The sequence below is a fragment of the Physeter macrocephalus genome, chromosome 18, assembly GCF_002837175.3.
Source record: "Physeter macrocephalus isolate SW-GA chromosome 18, ASM283717v5, whole genome shotgun sequence".
NCBI lineage: Eukaryota > Metazoa > Chordata > Mammalia > Artiodactyla > Physeteridae > Physeter > Physeter macrocephalus.
Window position 1 is genome coordinate 84,884,965 of NC_041231.1, and position 20,803 is coordinate 84,905,767.

Here is a 20,803-nt window from a genome sequence, read left to right on the forward strand (position 1 = left end):
CTCCCTCCCTCTCTCTCTCTCTCTCTCTCTCTCTCTCTCTCTCTCTCTCCACACACATAACATCCCGCCTGCCCCCATGCAGACGATTGCCTACAAGCCAGGAAGAGAGCTCTTACCAGAAACTGAACACATTGGCACCTTGATCTCCTCCTTCCAGTCTCCAGAACTATGAGAAGATAAATTTCTGTTTAAGCACCCAGTCTGTGGTGTGTGTTTTTTTTTAATATTTATTTTTGGCTGCGCTGGGTCTTCGTTGCTACGCGCAGGTTTTCTCTAGTTGTGGCGAGCAGGGGCTACTCTTCGTTGCGGTGCGTGGGCTTCTCATTGCGGTGGCTTCTCTTGTTGTGCAGCATGGGCTCTAGGCACACGGGCTTCAGTAGTTGTGGCATGCAGGCTCGGTAGTTGTGGCTCACGGGCTCGGTAGTTGTGGCTCACGGGCTCTAGAGGGCAGGCTCAGTAGTTGTGGCACACGGGCTTAGTTGCTCCGCGGCATGTGGGATCTTCCTGGACCAGGGCTTGAACCCGTGTCCCCTGCATTGGCAGGCAGATTCTTAACCACTGAACCACCAGGGAAGTCGTCTTTTTTTTTTTTAATGGCAGCCCAAGCAGAATAACACATCTGCCCAGCTCATATCTAATAGCTGCCTTGAAAAGAAAGGGCCTTTCTTTCATGAATTTCTCCCAATATTGGTTGAGTTAAATAAACTCTGCAGAGCATGTCAGAATTCACTCTCCCTCCTTTTTTAAAAAAAGATTTTTTTGATGTGGACCATTTCTAAAGTCTTTATTGAATTTGCCACAATATTGCTTCTGTTTTATGTCTTGGTTTTTTGGGCGCGAGGTATGTGGTATCCCAGCTCCCCAACCAGGGATCGAACCCACACCCCCTACATTGAAAGGCGAAGTCCTAACCACTGGACTGCCAGGGAAGTCCCTCCCTTCTTTCTTAAGTAGTAAAACTCTCAAGTATTTTTCTGGACCCATGGAGTATGCTCTTGAGAAAGGGGTGTGCTCCTCAATTTTTCGTCTCCCCTTCCCACTGGCTGGAATACAGACAGACTGGTGGAAGCTGGAACAGCCACCCCAGACCACAAGGTGGAAGTCATGTTGATAATGACAAACAATAAAGTTCCAGAAGCCCTGCTCCCCAGTCCTCTAGAGCTCTCATGAATGCCCCGGAACTCTTATGCTCAGACCATTTAAGCCATTGTTATTCTAGCCTTTGTTTTAGCAGCCAAACCTTTACCTAACTAATATTCTTAGCCAGAAATCAACATGGGAGCCAAAGGCAACACCCAGGGACATGTTTATCAGGGTATAATCTAAACTGCTGCAGTAGGGACTTCCCTGGTGATCCAGTGGGTTAGACTCCCCGCTCCCAATGCAGGGGGCCTGGGTTCTATACCTGGTTGGGGAACTAGATCCCGCATGCATACCACAACTAAGAGTCTGCATGCTGCGACTAAAGATCCCGCATGCTGCAACTAAGACCTGGCGCAGCCTAAATAAATAAATATATTAAAAAAAAAATAAACTGCTGCAGTAAAGAGAACTCAAAATATAGTGACTTAAATAAGATAGGGGACTTCCCTGGCGATCCAGTGGTTAAGACTTCACCTTCCAATGCAGGGGGTGCGGGTTCTATCCCTGGTTGGGGAGCTAAGATCCCACACACCTCACGGCCAAAAAACCAAAACATAAAACAGAAGCAATATTGTAACAAATCCAATAAAGACTATAAAAATGGTCCACATCAAACAAAATCTTAAAAAGAAAATAAGATAGAAGTTTACTTCTCTCTCAAATAAGAGCCTCAGTGTAAGCAGCCAGGGCTGATATGGCAAAGGGTGGCCCTGGCTGGAAGGGCAGGGTTGCTTATCAGCAACATTCAGGACCCCAGGGCTCCTTCCATCTTGTGGCTTTGCCATAACCATTGATAATTGTCCTTGTCTGTGTGGTTGAAACACGTTTCCATCAAGTCTGCATTCCAGTCCCAAGGAAGTGCCATGAAAGAAGAAGCAGGGGGCAAGTAACGATATGGAAATTCACTTAACCCTTCCACTCATATTCTGTTGGAAAAAACTTGGTTAAAGGGGAGGCTGAGAAATATGGTCTCTAGTTTGTCTATCGTGAGGTCAACTAGAACTCTGATACTATATAAGAAGAGAATGGATTTGGGAAGACAGCAAGCAATGTGCAAGAGGAGGTCAACTTTGATGGGAAACTGTCCACGGGAGCATCACATTGCATGGTGTCAAAGCAAGGTGAACAAAGGGAAAGTGAGTCACCAGAGTGGGTCCACTGGTCCGGTTCTCCATGGGGCCCAGTCCAATGTGGAAGGGCCATGACCTGAGAGCCTCTGGGGCTAAAGACACTAGATCTTTATTCCCCTCTCTAGGCTCCCAAGTGATTTTCAGTAGACCCCCATTAGGTGAAGGTGGCTTATCTATTTTTTGGCCCCATTAAAAAGCCTGGCAAATGCAACCTGTATTTTCACTCCAGATGAAAGGAAGAAGGTAAGTAATGCCTAAAATGACAGACCTTCCATTCCTGCCAACTTCTTCCCTCTTGTCCAAATTTCTTCTTATCAGTTCAAGGCTTCTAATATTTACTTCCAGGAGACCAATTCCAAAGAGAAGAAAGCAACATCCACATTCTGCAACTCATGTGCTATTCACAGGTTAGAAAAAGGAAATGATGGCGTGATAACCTCTCAGGATGCCTTACTACTCCCGGGGGGAGCTCAGCACCTCGAAGCTGAAAATTTCATAGGAAAAGTGGTTGGTCATTAAGACAGGCAGAGCTACTGTAGTATAGTCTCTGCTTGGTCACAGTCTACTCCTTGTCCAGTCTGGACACTCAGACATGGACTTGACCTCCCAGGATCTGCCACCCTCAACCTTCCATGGTAACTGCAGGGCTGAGTCCCATTTCCCGATCAACCCCCAGTTTGGGAAACCAGGCTGACCTGGCCTGGTTCAAAGCCTGCTGCTGAGGATTCAGTGTTACTCAACAAGCGTCTCTGTGTTTGTAGTGGATCCATCCTTGCCCCGCTCACATCCCTTGGGCCTCACCATTGGGTTGTGCCTCGGCCTTCCGATAGCAGCATCTCTATCTCTTTGGCTGAGGGTTTCTCCGGTGTCCTGTCCCACCTGTGCACAGAAAGCTGGAAATGCCAAAGAATTAAGGCTCCCTGAAAGCAGCCCTCAGGCTGTGACTGCGTGGAATGGGTATATAAATATCCCAGCCTGCTCGCTCCCACCACAGGATAACTCTGATATTTTGCACGACTCCAGGGTTCCTGAGTGGGACTAGTCTCCACTCACCCCCAATGGTAAGTTTGCTTGATAATACACACTTTATTGGCTGCCTTCCTTCCCTCTCCCACTTTCCCACTCCCCTACCCATGTTTCCTGGGACCGCTTCCCAAATGCACTATGTGCACTTGAATCCTTGTCCTGGGGCTGCTTCTGGGGGAGGAAGATGTCATATTAACAGGAACTACTGTGTGCCAGACACTATTCTAAATCCTTTATATGTAGGAGCTCACTTACTCTTCAAATAAGCCTAAGACACAGGTTTTATCATTACCCCCACTTTACAGATGAGGAAACTGAGGCATAGAAATGTTAAATGACCCCCCCCCCGATTCACACAGGTACTAAGTGGTAGAGCTGGATTCAAACCAAGACAGCATGGCTCCTGAGTCTACACTCACAGCTCCTGTGCTTTAGTGCCTCTTCCTAACATCTTCTCTTCAATGGCTCTTCTGAGATCCCCAAACTTCCCTCAAGGCCCAGCTCCACCCCCACTCCCTTGCACTGTGCCTTCCCCAGCTCTCTCTCCCCTAAGCGCTTGCCTCTTGCTACCCCTTCTCCTGAAACACCTTCTCCATCCTTCTCAAATCCCTCATCCTCCGAGGAGCTCTCTCAGTCCTCCAGATTCCTACGGCCCTGTCTACAGGCTGTACTGCCTTCTAGTTATGTGTGTGCTTATCTCAACCTCTCCAGAGGAAGGATCCCAGGAGTTGTTGAAACAATGAGCTCCATGGATAAGGTCAAGGCTGATGGTTATACCCTGGACTCCAGGTTATACCCAGCAAAACCTCCTCCCCAGCTCTATCCTCACTCCAAGTTCCTTTAGACCAGCAACAAAAGTGTCTTTGGTTTCTATTCCTTCCATTTCTTTTTGAATAAAAATATTTACTTTGGGTCAGACCCCACCCTCTTCTTCTAACACACCCTACTGTTAGAGCACTAGGTACACAACCACCCCCATCCTACCATGCATCGACCTACTTACTTTGAACCAATTGCCCAAATGTGGCCTTGAGAAACCTTTTACATAAATCATCCTTAGAGCTTCAGAAAAGGGTTACGCCCAGCCCCCGGCCCCTCCCCCATCCCCAGGGTCCTCCAGGCCCCTGGGCCCAGAGGGCACCCTACAAGGTCAGACTCTAGGTCGGGACACTAAACCTCCTCTCCTCACCCATCCATTGCACAAACAATGCCTGAGAATTAAGCAAGGGGGGAGAGGGGACCTCCCAAGAAACAGAAAACCTGTCTCTGACCTCTATAAGGGGCCACATCTCCTTCAGATGAAACTTAGCCCCTAGGAACAGCTAGGCCTGGACTCTGCCAGTGTGTCTGCCCACAGTACAGCCCTTGCCTCATCCATGTCCGTCCCACCCCTCTGGGGTCTTCCAGTCCTGGGGGGCCAGTGATACTTGTCATCCCCCCTCCCCCACTTCTTGCCGCCTACGGGGAGGCTGCCCTGTGTAGCCCAGGTGAGAGGGTGATCATGGCCCATGTCGCCAGGGGTCAGCCGGAAAAGGGCAAGGGGAGGGATGGTCTCTGGCTGTAACATCCCTGGCTCCTCTCTTATCAACCCCACAATCCTCCCCCTTTGTCTGGACTGAGCTTTGGTGGCAGGGGAGACCTAAGTGCAGTTCCTCTGCCCTTTCATTCAAAATGCCTCTCTAATGTTTTCCTCTGTATCCTGGAGTGGGGGGAGGAGGATCCGTCTCCTTCCCTCCTCTGGATACCAGGTCCCTCCCACCAAAAGGGCAGCCCTGGGGTTGGAAGATGGGCAGCCTCCTGCCCCCACCCCCCAGTGCTGCCAAGGGACAGGGAGAGAACTTTCTTGAGTAAAAGGACAGACATTCATGCCTTGCTTTCCTGCCAGACTCAAATGAAAGGTCGTAGCCCAGCAGAACTCCTCCTGCTCCCACCTTTGGCCCCTGCCTCAGGGTGGCAGAAGGAAGTCAGGCTTTTGATTGAAGACAGCCTGGAATCTCAGGTTCAGCTTGGAAAATTTATTAGCTGTTTCATAACCTTACTCGTCCAATTTTGTCAGTTATCACACACAGCAGAATACACTGCCCTTAAGAGTACCTCTGAGAATTAAATTAGGGCTAACAAAATGAGAGGATCTTCTCCCCTACAGGTGTGGAAGGGTGAGGTACAAAGACAGCCACTACAGCATTCACTGTGACCAAGAGGAAAAGTCTGAGACTAACCCATGTCCATACCAGAGGACTGACACACAGTATGTTGTGGTTTGGAAAATGGAAACTCGGCAGCCTCTGAAAGCTTAAGGCTTATCTGTACATACGAAGTAGAATGTCTCAAGATATTATATGTAATATAACATATATGTTTTAACTAAGTAGACATTCAAAACCGTGTGTATGGGATGCCACCTTGATTACAAAAGGGGGGAAAAGAGGATATAACCATATATGCTCTTTATATGTGTGAAATTCCTCGGGAAGTTTCGACGGGAAAGTAGACAGGAAAGCTGCCTCTGTGGAGAACTGGGGGCTGGAAAATGGGGTGTGGGGCAAGGAGAGAGTTTTTGTGTTTTTGTTTTTTTGGCTGCGTTGTCTTCGTTGCTATGCGTTGGCTTTCTCTAGTTGTGATGAGCTGGGGCTACTCTTCGTTGCGGTGCGCAGGCTTCTCATTGCAGTGGCTTCTCTTATTGCGGAGCATGGGCTCTAGGTGCACAGGCTTCAATAGTTGTGGTGCGCGTGGGCTCAGTAGTTGTGGCACGCGGGCTCAGTAGTTGTGGTCTGCAGGCTCAGTAGTTGTGGCGCAAGGGCTTAGTTGCTCCGCGGCATTTGGGATCTTCGCCAACCAGGGATTGAACCCATGTCCTCTGCACTGACAGGCGGACTCCCAACCACTGTGCCACCAGGGAAGTCCCCTGAGATGATTTTTTTTTTTTTTTTGGTCGCACTGCGCAGCTCGTGGGACCTTAGTTCCCCAACCAGGAATTGAACCCGGCAGTGACAGCGCCGAGCCCTGACCACTGAGCCGCCAGGGAATTCCCAGAGATTTACTTTTCATTAAATCCCCTTTATTATTCTTTGAGCTTTTTGTTGGGTATGAATGGTTCCTATTTAAATAGATGGAGGGAAACACGAGGAGGCCAGGAGAAAGCTCTGGAACTGGGCAGGAGGTTTCTGAGGGAGTTGGCACCTTCTGTGTCCTCAATCTGTGTCTCCAGTGGAAGCCCTGTAAAAGCCTTTTACAGGAAAAAGTGGCTTGAATATCTGCCTACATGTAACCAGGCAACAAAAGAAGCACCCTGCTGGACTACTAACAGGAGATCCTGTTGCAGTCTCTCTGCAGACTTTTCAAGTTTTATTTTGTAAAACTTCAAACATATGCAAAAGTAAAGAAAATAGTATAATGAACCTCCGTGTGCCTATCACCCAGCTTCAACAATCGTCAACCTACAGACAATCCTGGTTTAGCTCTGCATACCCACCCACTCCTTCCGGGATTATTTTTAAACAAATCCAAGACATCATATTACAGTTTACCTGTAAATATACATCAGTATGTACCTCTATAAGATAAGGACACTTTTTTGAAAACACAATCATAATACAATTCTCACATTTTTTAATATCAGCATTATCAAATCTATTTTTTAATTTTTTTTATTGTGGTAAAATATACATAACATAAAATTTACCATCTTAACCATTTTTAAATGTGCAGCTCAATGGTATTAAATACATTCATAATGTTGTGGCATCCACAGTCAAAAGGGGTGGGGGCAGAGTTGGAAAGGAGAAGAGGTTTTGTATGTTATTGAAGGTAAGCTGGTATAAATTCAAATCGGAGTGTAATAACTTTAGGATATTAAAAGTAATCCCCATGGTAACCACAAAGAAAATAGCTATAGAATATACACAAAAGGAAATGAGAATTTAAACAGTTCACTATGAAAAATCAACTAAACACAAAAGAAGACAGTAATGCAGGAAATGAGGGACGAAAAGTCAGAAAGCCTATAGAAAAGAAATAGCAAAATGGTAGGAGTACCCCTTACAGTACAATGGTGACATTGTGGGCTTTTTTTTAACTTAAATATAGTTGACATACAATATTATGTTAGTTTCAGGTGTACCGCATACAAATAAATATTTAACATTTGCATACATTACGAAATGATCGCCACGATAAGTCTAGTAACCATCTGTCCCCATGCAAAGCTATTACAGTATTATTAACTATATTCCTTATGCTGTATATTACATCTGCACGGTGATACTGTTTGAAAATTCTTTTGATGTTAGGTGTGCAAACAGCAGTATTTACAGATTAATTGTTACGATGTCTGGCATTTGCTTTAAAATTCTCTAGTGGGGGCTTCCCTGGTGGCGCAGTGGTTGCGAGTCCGCCTGCCGATGCAGGGGACACGGGTTCGTGCCCCGGTCCGGGAGGATCCCACGTGCCGCGGAGCGGCTGGGCCCGTGAGCCGTGGCCGCTGAGCCTGCGTGTCCGGAGCTTGTGCTCCGCAACGCGAGAGGCCACAACAGTGAGAGGCCCGCGCACCGCAAAAAAAAAAAAAAAAAAAAAAAATTCTCTAGGGGGAGGCCAGATGAAGCAAGGTTGGCAAGCTGTTTAAAACTGTTGAAGCCAGGTGACTATACATGAGAGTTCTGCATACTATTCTCCCTACTTTTGTTATGTTTGAAATTTTCCACAATAAAAAGTTAAAAATAAAATATTTTTAAACACTCTTTGACCATTAAGTTACTAAGATTAAACACAGAACTAAAAAGACCAGACAAGACACCAAGACCCTGGCACACAATAGGCACTGCCGAAAATATCGAATGAAAGGCTGATAAATGTAACTCAGGGAACATAAGTACTGAATCATCTTGCAAGTTACATCTACCACTGAAACTAGTAAATGAGCCATTCACACATCAGTCTTTCGTGAGTTTTACTAGCATGAGTCGGTTCCCTGGGGACCAGGCATTCTGCGGACATTTTAAAAGTCCCGTTTCTGAGTTCATAAAGCCCTCTGGAAAATGACCATAGAAAAGTAAAACCGGGCTTCCCTGGTGGCGCAGTGGTTGAGAGTCCGCCTGCCGGTGCAGGGGACATGGGTTCGTGCCCCGGTCCGGGAAGATCCCACATGCCGCGGAGCGGCTGGGCCCGTGAGCCATGGCCGCTGGGCCTGCGCGTCCGGAGCCTGTGCTCCGCAACGGGAGAGGCCACAACAGTGAGAGGCCCGCGTACCGCAAAAAAAAAAAAAAAAAAAGTAAAACCACCCTGTCAGGGCCACCTGTTGTCCTTCTCCAGATGACATGCTACTGTCTTTCTATAAATTACCACAAAACCTACCTCATAAGGCTGCTGTACTAAGTGAGGGTAAAATGTACGAAATTAGCACCTAGCACAGCAACTGACAGGAAGCCGTCATGCAACATCAGGCCCCTGTAGCAGCCACTTCCGGTACCCTACATCTCTGTTTTCCACACTGGCTGAGGTGTGCAGTTCTTTGCAGCTCAGTTTCACCTTGTGCTAATCATCCCAACCTGGGCCTTCTCGGGCACATCGATGCCCAAAGGGCACACACAAATGGGAAAAGCAGGGAAACTAAGCCCCAGAGTCAACCTGCAATCAGTCGAAGAATGGAAATGGGGGAATAGATGCTCCTGCTTCATTGTCCTTCAGGTGGACAATTTCTGGAGACATTCTGTTTCTCTCCTCAGGAAGTTCCAGTGGAATCGAATCGCTGTCACTGTCCTAAGTTGGCTTTTTCCTCCTTCACGGTCTCACACTCCCTCACTTCTGCTTTCGGAAATCATCTAAATTGATTGCCTACACCTCTATCTCAGGCTCTGCTTTCAGGGAACTCAAACTAAGACAGTCCCTTTCCGATCCTCCTCTCCCATATCCCATTGCTCTTCCTTCATGGGTTCCCCCACCAACACCCCAGTCACCCCTGGACTGTAATATTAACACAGAGAATTAGGATCCATCGATTTAGTGGTCTCTCCACATTGCTGCAGCACAAATTGCTCAAGGGCAGGGACCCTGGGACATGCTCGGGATCCCTCTGTGTCCCCAAGGAGAGAGACATGTAAGCTAGGCAGCACTGCACTCTGCCTTGGTAGTCATTGAAGCTGTTCACCAGTCTTGCCATTTTCTGCCTTCCAGGCACACAGTAGATGAATTTCTCAGCGCTCTTGAAGCTAGGCATAACCACAGAGCTTGCTTTCACCAACAAGGCGTGAACACAAGCCGAATGTGTTGTTTTCTACTGGCAGAAGCGGTCATTGCCAATGCAGTGTAACACACTGCAGCGCCCTCTTCTGACAGAGCCTCCTTTAATCTGGACCCCGAGCGACTATGACCATCAGAGCCCCCCAGCACCACTCCACGGACCCAATAGGTAGCATTAGTGAGAAATAAGGACTTCCCTGGTGGTGCAGTTGGTAAGAATCCGCCTGCCAATGCAGGGGACACGGGTTCCATCCGTGTTCGGGGAAGATCCCACATGCCACTGAGCAACTAAGCCGGTACGCCACAACTACTGAAGCCCGTGCACCTAGAGCCCGTGCTCCACGACAAGAGAAGCCACCGCAGTGAGAAGCCTGCGCACCGCAACAAAGAGTAGCCCCCACTCGCCGCGACTAGAGAAAGCCCGAGCAGAGCAACAAAGACACAACGCAGCCAAAAATTAATAAATTAATAAATTTTTAAAAAACAGTGTTATCAAATAGATAACCAAAAAGGACCTACTGTAAAAATTAATTAATTAATTAATTTTAAAAAAAATTAGGGACCTCCCTGGTGGCGCAGTGGTTGAGAATCCGCCTGCCAATGCAGGGGACACGGGTTCGAGCCCTGGTCCGGGAAGATCCCACATGCCGCGGAGCAACTAAGCCCCTGCGCCACAGCTGCTGAGCCTGCGTTCTGGAGCCCGTGAGCCACAACTACTGAAGCCTGCGCACCTAGAGCCCTGGAGCCCATGCTCCTGAACAGGAGAGGCCACCACAGTAAGAAGCCCATGAACCGCAAGGAAGAGTAGCTCCACTCGCTGCAACTAGAAAAAGCCCGCGGGCAGCAATGAAGACCCAATGCAGCCAAAAAACAAAACAAAACAAATTAGGTTGTGTGAATTTCACCTCAATAACATAAAGGGTAGAAAAAAATAACCAATCGGCTGACAATCAGTGAGGCTTCCTTCAATTTTGTTGAAAGTTAAGAAAAAGTATCTGACTTGCAAAATGATGTCACTAGGTCACTCACTTCCTCAGTGAGATTTTGAAACTGTCCCTTTGGTGCCTGGCATTTTTACCCTCCTGGATTCCCCCTTGGGCCTTCTTTCTGTGGTAAGGAAGGGTTGGGCAAGGGGAGGGGAAAGGGATACCTACTCCTTCTCAGGGGCCCTCTCAGGCCCACCTGTGTCCCAACTCATATGGGAGTGTCAGATCTGAGAACGGTTCCCTTATGTCAGGTCCACCTGACCCTTGGACAGTCCTCTCACATCAGAGATACACATGCCTAGTTTGAAGGCTGTAGCCCTGGAGGAAGTTACCCAGAGAAGAGTAAAAGAGGGCTCACAGCAGCACTGTGGTGATAACCACCAGTTTAAACAAAAAGAATGTCCATTGACAGGACAAGGGATTTATAAATTGCAGTGTAAGCATGCAAAAGAAAGAAAGTGAATGAATTACAGCTACACAGTCAACAAAATCATAATGTTGAGTAAAAAGGCCAGCCCCAGAAAAACACATGGAGTATGATTCCTATGAGTCTATCCCTGTGAAGATCAAACAGGCAAAACTGAACAGTATACTGTTTAGGAATACTTACAACATGCATAGATAGTGGAACTATGAAGATAAACAAAGGAAGTGAACCTAAGGAATTCAGAGTGGAGTTCACTCTCCCAGGAGGGAGAGGGATGCAGTCATTGTGGAGCACATGGGACATCTGAGGTCCTGGGAATTTATTTCATTTTGCGTGTGTATATGTGAATTATGGTTTTTTTAAAATTTTATATTGGAGTATAGTTGATTTACAATGTAGTGTTGGTTTCAGGTGTACAGCACAGTGATTCAGCTCTAAGGGAATTTATTTCTTAAGCTGCGATCAGGTACCCAGGGGTTCTGTTACATTCATCCTTAACTATACATGTTCATTCTATACATGCTTCTATGTGTATAATATGTTCACAATAAATATTTTTAGGAGAGAGGATGAGTGTGAAGAGAGAGTGAAGAGGCCGAGTGAGGAACTCAGAACGCTGGCTGTGCTGGGAAGAGGGGAGGAAGCTGGAGAGGGTCCAGGATGAAGAAGCGAGAGCCTCAGTTAAGAGACAGGGCCGCTTGCTGAGCGGGGTGCCTGCAGAGAAGGAGATCCGGAGTGGGGTGGGGGACTCAGGAGAGAGGACAGGGTTGGAAGGGAGCTGTGGGAGGGGGAGGGGCTCTTCCAGGTGCACAAAGTGGCACCCAAAGCCCAGGTGAAGCGATGCACTGTGAGTGACACCTTGGCTGGACAGGGAAGAAAGGGAGGGAGGGAGAGAGGGAGGAGGGCCTGAAAGAAAAGGAAAGATCTGGTGACTGGAGGTTCCCCTGGGGAAGCTAAGCAGGTAAACTCGCTGCCCTCTAGGAGGGAGCAATCTGAGGGCTACTCAGAGAATGGTATGCTGGCATTTTAAATTTCAGAGAGGATGTAGTTGCAGGTGCTGATATTCACCAGAGTATGATTCTGGGGAGAAAGTGGATGAGACGGAGTCAAGATAAAAGTTGTTGGAAGGAGGTCAAGAAGCTTTGAAGAAACCAGTAGTATAGGGATGGAGTCTGGGTGGGGGTGGGAGGGAGGCCTTTGACAATGTACCCTTTTATACTTTTTGAATTTTGAACCATACAAATGATTCTATGAAAACATAAACAAAAAGAAATTTTAATTGGGGTGTGGATTAGGTCATTTGCATGGACACTGGCAGGCCTGGAAGCCAGTTGCTCATGGCAACAAGCAGAGGCAGGGAGTAGCAGAGGAGGACCCTTGAGGCTGGAAGGAAAGGGTGTTTGGCATGAAGTGGAAGAGTCCTGTTCCTGGGGTTGACAAGGAGCTAGGAGAATCCGCCATGGCCATCGTTTCCCCAGACCTAGTGCTGAGCAAAGGGGGGGTGGGGGGGAGAGGGAGGAGGGGAGGTGGCAGTGTGACTTGGAGGAGGGGGAAGATCATGGGCTGCAGGGAGAACTAAATTCCCTCTAGAGCAGGAGGGGGAGGGAAGAGTATATCAGGAGTCTGAGGCTGTGAGAGAGTTCCAAAGAGTGGAGGGAACAGGTTATTGGAGAAGGTGCCAGCATTGAGGAAAGGTCGAGGAATGGAGTATGCTGCAGGAGATGGATGGGAGTTTAGGAAAGGTGATTTTACAAATAGAGGGGACTGGTGTGGGCCTTTTGTTTTTATAGGGTTTCTTTTCTCAAGCTGTGAGCCCCTGTCACCATTGCCTGAACAGGCTGTCATTTTCACCAGGATTCCTACAGTGAGGGCAGAGCTGAGTGTGGGGCAAAGGAGAAAGGGGGAAAAGTTGGAGCTTTTGTTGTAACACAGGAAAGTCTTATCAGCCTATGCATTAAAAAACGCAGGCTGACTTACCTCCTCCTTTCTCTTGGTTGCTCAAGGAATATAGTTATTTCAGTCTGGGCGAAGTACAATTGTAAAAGTAAACCCACTGCCAAAAATACCTTGAATGCCACAGGGAAATGTCTAAGCTTTCCTACTGCTTAGACATTTCCTACTAGGCCACTGCTCACCTCCATCAGTAACCAAGAGTGGTGCTCTAAGCCCTGAGTTCGCTAGTCCTTGACCTCTTCTCCCAAACATACACACAGAAACACATACACCTCTTTTCAGATTGAAATTTTGTGGACTGACAGGGCTGGAAGAGACTTCAGAGGACAAACCCTCCATTTCATTGAAGAGAATACTGAAACCTCTGGGGCCTTGAGGATGTCAAACCTGGACTAGAACCTAGATCTTCTGTTCCCTAGCTTTTTTTTTTCGGCTGCATTGGGTCTTCGCTGCTGCACGCGGGCTTTCTCTAGTTGCGGTGAGCAGGGACTACTCTTCATTGCGGCATGCGGGCTTCTCATTGCGGTGGCTCTCTTGTTGCAGAGCATGGGCTGTAGGCGCATGGGCTCCAGTAGTTGTGGGCTCCAGTATTTGCAGCACGCAGGCCCTAGAGCGTGTGGGCTTCAGTAGTTGTGGAGCGTGGGCTCAGTAGTTGTGGCGCGCAGGCTCTAGAGCGCAGGCTCAGTAGTTGTGGCGCACGGGCTTAGTTGCTCCATGGCATGTGGGATCTTCCCGGACCAGGGCTTGAACCCATGCCCCCTGCATTGGCAGGCGGATTCTTAACCACTGCGCCACCAGGGAAGTCCCCCTAGTTTTTTCTTGAATCCTTAGTCAGATTTTATTTATCAATCCCACTAAGATTCCTGAATGTATCTGTTCTTGACACTACACCAAGGTGTTTGGTAGTGCCACCCAAGGACCGGAGGGCCTGTCCTTTTACATTGGCAGAAGTTGGGGGCCAAAGGCCAAGGATCTAGACATCCCTGCATGGGGTATGTGGGAAAACAGCCCTACAACATCTCCCCACCAGGCTGTACAGGAAAAGACAGCCTTGTGCACTACAGCTTGTTTCCATATAAAACGGCAACTGGGTGGGCTGGGTATTTGAAGGATTCACCAGCTGTCAACTCTACCTGCCACCTAGGACCACCTGTCTTAAACTCTAAACTGAGATAAGGATCCCCGTCCCATTCATACTCCCAGAAAGGAAAAGTAGCAAGAAGGGGACAGGATACAAAACTTTACAAACTTAAATTCTTACCTTGACAACTTTTTAAATTTCTGCTCTCACTGGAGTGTGAACAATTCTTCTGAGAAGTTTGGCAATGAGGGAAAGAAGAGATAAGATAGGGGAGGGCTTCCCTGGTGGCGCAGTGATTGAGAGTCCGCCTGCCGATGCAGGGGACACGGGTTCGTGTCCAGTCTGGGAAGATCCCACATGCCGCGGAGCGGCTAGGCCGCGGAGCCTGCGCGTTCGGAGCCTGCGCGTTCGGAGCCTGCGCGTTCGGAGCCTGCGCGTTCGGAGCCTGTGCTCCGCAACGGGAGGGGCCACAGCAGTGAGAGGCCCGCGTACCGCAAAAATTAAAAAAAAAAAAAAGATAGGGGAGCAAATTTTTAGTTAAAGTTCTTTTGAAATTTCAGTCTGTCCCCCAATTAGGCAAAGGAGAAGGGAGCTCCCATTGATTCAGCACCTACTATATGCCAGGCTCAGTTAAACTTCACATTAGCCCTGTGAGGAATCAGGGCCCCTCCAATTCAAAGATAAAGACTGTGATTCAGAGAATTAAGTAACTTGCCCAAGGGCCCTCTTTTCATAAGTAGTGGAATATGGCTTTGAGCCTAGGTGTTGTGTCCAACACAAATGCCTGACAACAAAGATATTTCTACAAAGAGGGCATTTTAGAATAGAGAGAACGAGGTGAAGGCAAAAAAAGTCAGAGAATTTAAAAGGGAAAGGCAAAGAGTAGAGGCACCATCTAAACACTGTCCCCACTCCCCTACCAAAGGGCATCCCGAGTTCAGGATTCAGTTTAAGTCAGGAACAAACTTTTTATGGGTGGATGCTGGCTGAACTGAAGAGGAAGGACTTCAACAGTCTTTTATTGTATGACTTTTATTTGCAAAACATAACCCAGGACATAATTCATGCAATCAAGAAGTTTACAATCCAATGGGGAAACCAGATATTGAACACATTCCACCAAAGTAGATGTGTAAGGAAAATGCTCTAGTCTCCTGGAGAATGCAACAAACAAATCCAATTGGCAGGAAACAGGGGCCTCTTCGCCTGGACTTGGTTGGGTGGGGAAGTGAGGGTAGGTATGAGAGGTGCAAGGAAGGGGGAGGGAAGGGAGCCAGTCTTCAAGGCTAGTGATGAAGCCGTGGAGACTGCAGCTCAGTTTGGGAGTGACAGAGAAAGAGAAGGCAAAGGTGCAGAGTTGAGGGAAAGTTTTGTTTAGGGCAGTGGAGCTCTGACCTTGTCAGTCTGATGGAGGGGGCAGGGATGAGAAGGATGCTAATATAAATATCATACTAATATAAATATTCACATAATTAGAAGAATTAGTACTAGGTCTATTTGTATAGTAGGAGAGAAATAGTCAAGGTCATCGACCTTACGAGGGCGTTTGCCTTGGCAAGAAATTGGAATCAATTCTGAGAATGGAGGCAAGGGGAGGTAGGTGTGATTTCATAAAATTTTCAGACAGAGGAGAGGAAGTTGAGGACACTGGATTGTTGGGCCGTGCAGAAAGTTAAAATATCTTTTAGGCCGGGAGTGCTGAGGTGGTTACTAGCTGCAGAAGAGTTGGAAAAATATGGAAGTGTGGCTGGAGGAACTGTGAACACAACAAGGGACGCAGGCGTGGGCAACAGCAACCAACATCTCGATAGCCACGGGGCGATATGGGACCCCGGGAGGGGCGGTGGCTGCAACTCCGGCCCCGCTCCGCACAGCTGGGCCAGAGCAGCACCACCCCCGCGAGCAGGTGGCAGCGCCGCCCGCGGGGAGCCAGGCAGGCGGGGAGCGCCGGGGGCGGCGGCGCGCATTGGGGGCCGAGAAACAGGCTGCGCCGCGGGCCGCCGGGAGCGAGAGGCGGGCCCGAATGAGCGGGCCTCCGCGCGGTATTTGGCACGCACGCGCAGACGGGCCGCGGGGCCCGGAGGCACAGAGGAGGGGGAGCCAGAACGAGGGGGGTGCGGAACGTATTTCCGCTCTGGCGGACAAATAATACCGGCCAAAGGAGAGGCCAGGCCGTCCGGCCCTTTAACCGTGTGGGGGGGGGCTGATGAAGAAAGGGGGGTCGGGAAAGGGGGAATCCTGCTCCTTTAATTCCCTCCCCTCTTCCTCCTCCCCGAGTTCTCGCCGACGCCGCGGCGCGCGGGGCCTGGAACACACGCCACGAGCCGCCCCCGCCCCTCCCCCCTTACGCCCACGCGGAGCCGGCCCCGCGCGCGCGCCCCGTGCACCCCCGCGCCTGCGCGCTGCCCAGGCCCTGCCCGTGTGTGGGGGCGCAGTCGGCCCCGGGGGGGGTGGGGGAAATAGGGGGGGGAAAAAACAGCGCGCGGAACCCGGCCAGGTGAGAGGCGCGTGCACTCAGGGTCGTGGGGCGGGGGGGGGGCGTGCCACGGAGTTCTGAACGTTGGGGGGGGCCGTGCACGATGCGTGCAGGCAGGAGGGGAAGACGTGAAAGGCGCGTGCAAACGTGCAAGTGGGGGGTGTGGAGGAATGAGGCAGGGAGTAAAGGGGGCGGGGTGAGAAGGGGCTGCAACCGGGGCCACCCTAGAACCCAGGCCTCTGCTCCCCCTTCCGCCGGCTTTCCCCCGTGGGCGCGCGGTCTCGCCCCATCTTCGCGGGCTGTCGGGCTGCGGGGTGTGGACGCCGCTGCCCCGCCCCCGGGAACCACGCCTCCCTCCTTTCGGAGGGACAGCGCCTCCCCGGGGGCTGGGGAAACTGAGGAAGAGGCTTGAAAACTGGATGATCTGATGCTGGGAGGGCCAGGCAAGAATGGGGGTGCGAGGCCTGGAGCCTTGGCCTAGGAAAGCCGGAGACCTTTGTCTCTGACCGGTTTCCTTCCCAACCAGGGTGGCCCACCCCCGCCACAATGGCCTCTGGGGTGGAAGTCCTGCGCTTCCAGCTGCCCGGCCACGAGGCCGCTACGCTGCGGAACATGAACCAGCTCCGCGCAGAGGAGCGGTTCTGCGATGTGACCATTGTGGCCGACAGCCTCAAGTTCCGCGGCCACAAGGTCATCTTGGCCGCCTGCTCGCCGTTCCTGCGGGACCAGTTCCTGCTGAATCCCAGCTCTGAGTTGCAGGTCTCCCTGATGCACAGTGCACGCATAGTGGCTGACCTGCTCCTTTCTTGCTATACGGGCGCCCTGGAATTCGCCGTCAGGGACATTGTTAACTACCTGACGGCCGCCTCCTACCTGCAGATGGAGCACGTGGTGGAGAAATGCCGGAATGCCCTCAGCCAGTTCATCGAGCCCAAAATAGGCCTCAAAGAGGATGGGGTCAGCGATGCCAGCCTTGTGAGCAGTGTCAGTGCCACCAAATCCCTCCTCCCTCCCGCCAGGACCCCGAAGCCAGCCCCCAAACCCCCACCCCCACCCCCTCTCCCCCCTCCACTCCTGCGGCCTGTGAAGCTGGAGTTCCCGCTGGATGAGGACCTAGAGCTGAAGGCCGAGGAAGAGGATGAGGACGAGGACGAGGACGTGTCTGACATCTGCATCGTCAAGGTGGAATCGGCCTTGGAGGTGGCACACCGGCTCAAACCTCCCGGAGGCCTGGGAGGAGGTCTGGGCATCGGAGGCTCTGTGGGCAGCCACCTTGGGGAGCTGGCCCAGAGTAGCGTGCCCCCCAGCACTGTGGCTCCACCGCAGGGCGTGGTGAAAGCCTGCTACAGCCTGTCCGAGGACGCGGAAGGGGAGGGCCTGTTGTTGATCCCAGGAGGCCGGGCCAGCGTGGGGGCCACCTCAGGCCTGGTGGAGGCAGCAGCGGTGGCCATGGCTGCCCGGGGGGCGGGGGGCAGCCTGGGGGCGGGGGGCAGTCGGGGACCCCTGCCCGGAGGCTTTTCCAGTGGCAATCCCCTAAAGAACATCAAGTGCACCAAGTGCCCAGAAGTGTTCCAGGGCGTGGAGAAGCTGGTCTTCCACATGCGGGCGCAGCACTTCATCTTCATGTGCCCGCGCTGCGGCAAGCAGTTCAACCACAGCAGCAACCTCAACCGCCACATGAACGTGCACCGCGGCGTCAAGTCGCACTCGTGTGGCATCTGCGGCAAGTGCTTCACGCAGAAGTCCACGCTGCACGACCACCTCAACCTCCACTCGGGAGCGAGGCCCTATCGCTGTTCCTACTGCGATGTGCGCTTCGCTCACAAGCCTGCCATTAGGCGGCACCTCAAGGAGCAGCACGGCAAGACCACGGCCGAGAACGTTCTGGAGGCCAGTGTGGCTGAGATCAACGTCCTCATCCGCTAGTGCTAGCGTGGCAGGCGCTGGGTCCCTGGGCTGGGGGGGGAAGGGGGCTCCTTGGTCCAGGAGAATAGGGGGGTTTGGAGAGTAGGGGCAGGCAGGTGCGGTGGGGAGCCTGAGCAGACACACACATCCTGAGGGAGGGGCCAAAGATTCCTTAGAGAGAAGACCCTGCCCCTTCAGAAGAAAAGGATGGACAGGGAGAGGGTTCTTTGAGAAGGCCAAGGGAATAGGGGGTCCCAGAGAAAGATTTTCTTCTCTTGGAGGTGCATGGATATGTGGAGGGAGGGAAAACGTCCTATGGGATGAGGAGGGAAAAAGACTGGAAAATATTTTATTCCTGGCTACAGCTGCCCAGGAAGAGGTTCTGGCATTTCTTGAGGTAGGGGGTGGGTGGGTGGGAATTGGGAGGGAATTTGGCAGGAGGCAGCTTACCTGCTCCTGCTTGGACTAGATCCTTGGGAGAGGGAGTGGTAGGGGGAAAGGATTATTGAATTCCGGAAAAGGAAGGGGGAGACAGTTCTTGCATGCTGGGGAAAATGGGATGGGTACAAGGCTCACCAAAATTCTAGGGAGAACAAAGGAAGATGGCAGGTAAGAGAATATGGGGGTGAGCATCCTGGGTAGATACTGGGAAGGGGGGTACAATAGCAGGAACTACAAATAGTGGTGGGGGTAGGGGGTAGGGCACTGAGATGAGAGGCGGCAAGGAGGGCTGTTGCGGTGGGGGAGGGAGAGGAGTAGAGACTTATACAGTATTTTTTAAGAAAACAAAACGTATTTTTTAGGATTTTTTCTGGAGTTTGGGGTTTTAGTTTTTCTGCTTTTGTTTTCCACAAAATAAAAAAAAAAAAAACAGCTTTTTATTCTTTATACTCTATCTGGCAACTGCGTGTAAATGACTATCCCACCCTAGACCACCTCACCCTCTGATGCCATTTTCTAAGTACCCAGAGGACACAACTCATGCAGGTCTCATGCCTGAAGGAGCCTTGAGAGGGGAAGGGGAGTGTGACAAGTGGGCTCCTCTGGCCAGAGACCCTCCCAGTTCTGCATCCTCAACTCCTGGCAGGTACCTCACAGCACAAGTGTTCCGTGATTGTTTGGCGGAGGTGTTAACAAATGACCTACTCTAGTTGAGGAGTTTGGTATCAGGGCTAGGGATGGGGTGTAGGTGTGATCATTGTGTCCGCCAAAATTGTAAGCTGGAGCCTGTGTTTGGGCGTTTTGGTCTGGGGAACGGGTTACTGTCCTGAAGAAAGGTAAAAAACACTGGGTTAGGATGCGGAGAAGACTACAATTCCCAGAAAGCTCTGGAATAGTTCTTAACCGAAGAGAACTACAGTTCCCAGAAGGCCTTGAATTGGCCTCAGGTGCCCTCTACTCTATCCACTTGCCTGTGTCAAATACCGCATGTGAAATACAGATATTTTCCAAACTTTGACCAGATGTAATACCTAAAGAGATGGTACTCTAAATACTGCTCTCAGAGCTGTGTGTCCTGGTGTAATATCAGTCATACTTCCACTGTCGGCTGGGCTGTGACCAACGGAGTGCCTATGCTTGTGAAGTGCTTGGCAAAAAAAGTTTACTTATTAGAGTGTTACCAGACAGTAATGACTCGGGCCTCTGGGGACTTACCTGGATCTCTAGTGCATGTGGTGGCGTGACATGTCTGGCATAAATGGAAGAGACATTTAGCCCCAGGTTTTCAAAAGGGATCGCTGCTCCAGGGGACACTTGAAACTGCATGCTAGAACCAGCCAAGAGTAAAGGTGTCCTCCGCGCGTCCCCATCGCCCCCTTCTTGCTCGTTAGAGAAGCGAGGCCAAAACTGAGGCCGAGTCTTCTATCTAGTGACCCAGAAGGTAGAAAGCAACCAGAAGCGGGAGAAGCACACATGGGCAGGACTGGAAATACAGCCACTGCCGAGAGCCGGGAGGCTCAATCGCTCCGCTAGTTACCTAAAGCCAGGTGGCAGATGGAGAAGCCACACCTGGACCCAGGCGTGCCTCGCCTTCGGCTCCCAGCTGAGCTGAGGCCAGGAATGGCAGGAATTCTCCCCTACAGTCCCAGCTTAGAACAGGAACTGCAATCTCTGAGGCCGCTCTCGGGGGAAAATGGCCAGAAAGCGCGTAGTGGCTCCTTTAAGGCTCCTCCTAGCCCTCCCTCCTGGCCCACGTGACCCGGGGCGGCCGCGCGCCGGCTCGGCCCCCCGCGCAAGCGGCGATGGCGGCGGCGGCGGGAGCTGTAGCGGCGGCGACCGCCGAGGTGCGGAAGGGGAGGGGGAGAGGCGGGTGCATGCCCGCGCGCGCGCCCGGGGGAAGCGCGCGCCCGTGCAATGCTCCGGGGGTGCATCGGGGCCGGGGGGCCCGGGCGAGACTTGCAGCAATCCGGAGGGCCAGCACCGGGGGCGGATGAGGGGACC

The 20,803-nt window shown here is 51.0% G+C and overlaps 3 protein-coding genes across 15 annotated transcripts in view; 2 read left to right on the forward strand and 1 right to left on the reverse strand.

The window, feature by feature from the left end:
- C2 (complement C2) overlaps window positions 1–14,495 on the reverse strand; it is a 29,282-nt gene extending 14,787 nt beyond the window's left edge. For 2 of the 4 annotated variants that reach the window (XM_028479870.2, XM_007110095.3), the window contains exons 1-2: window positions 14,161–14,495; window positions 3,075–3,166 (exon numbers count right to left, since the gene is read on the reverse strand). The gene's annotated coding sequence lies outside the window, so the exon portion shown is untranslated. The remainder of the gene's footprint in view (window positions 1–3,074; window positions 3,167–14,160) is intronic. The other 2 variants (XM_028479873.2, XM_028479871.2) reach the window with 2 other exon arrangements.
- Window positions 14,496–16,216: 1,721 nt separating this feature from the next.
- Window positions 16,217–18,742, forward strand: ZBTB12 (zinc finger and BTB domain containing 12). Its single transcript, XM_024121732.2, has 2 exons — window positions 16,217–16,477; window positions 16,983–18,742. The coding sequence occupies exon 2, from the start codon at window positions 17,003–17,005 to the stop codon at window positions 18,380–18,382; it is 1,380 nt and encodes a 459-aa protein (XP_023977500.1). The 5' UTR covers window positions 16,217–16,477; window positions 16,983–17,002; the 3' UTR covers window positions 18,383–18,742.
- A 1,241-nt stretch (window positions 18,743–19,983) lies between these two features.
- The window catches only part of EHMT2 (euchromatic histone lysine methyltransferase 2), a 14,991-nt gene continuing 14,171 nt past the window's right edge, over window positions 19,984–20,803 (forward strand). For 9 of the 10 annotated variants that reach the window (XR_003676963.2, XR_003676964.2, XM_028479445.2 and 6 more), the window contains exon 1: window positions 20,588–20,646. Coding sequence is in view for 8 of the 10 variants with exons in the window: in XM_028479445.2 (XP_028335246.1) it covers window positions 20,605–20,646 (42 nt within the window). In the remaining 2 variants the exon portion in view is untranslated. Of the gene's footprint in view, window positions 20,647–20,803 lie in introns of all 10 variants that reach the window. The other variant, XM_007110101.2, reaches the window with a different exon arrangement.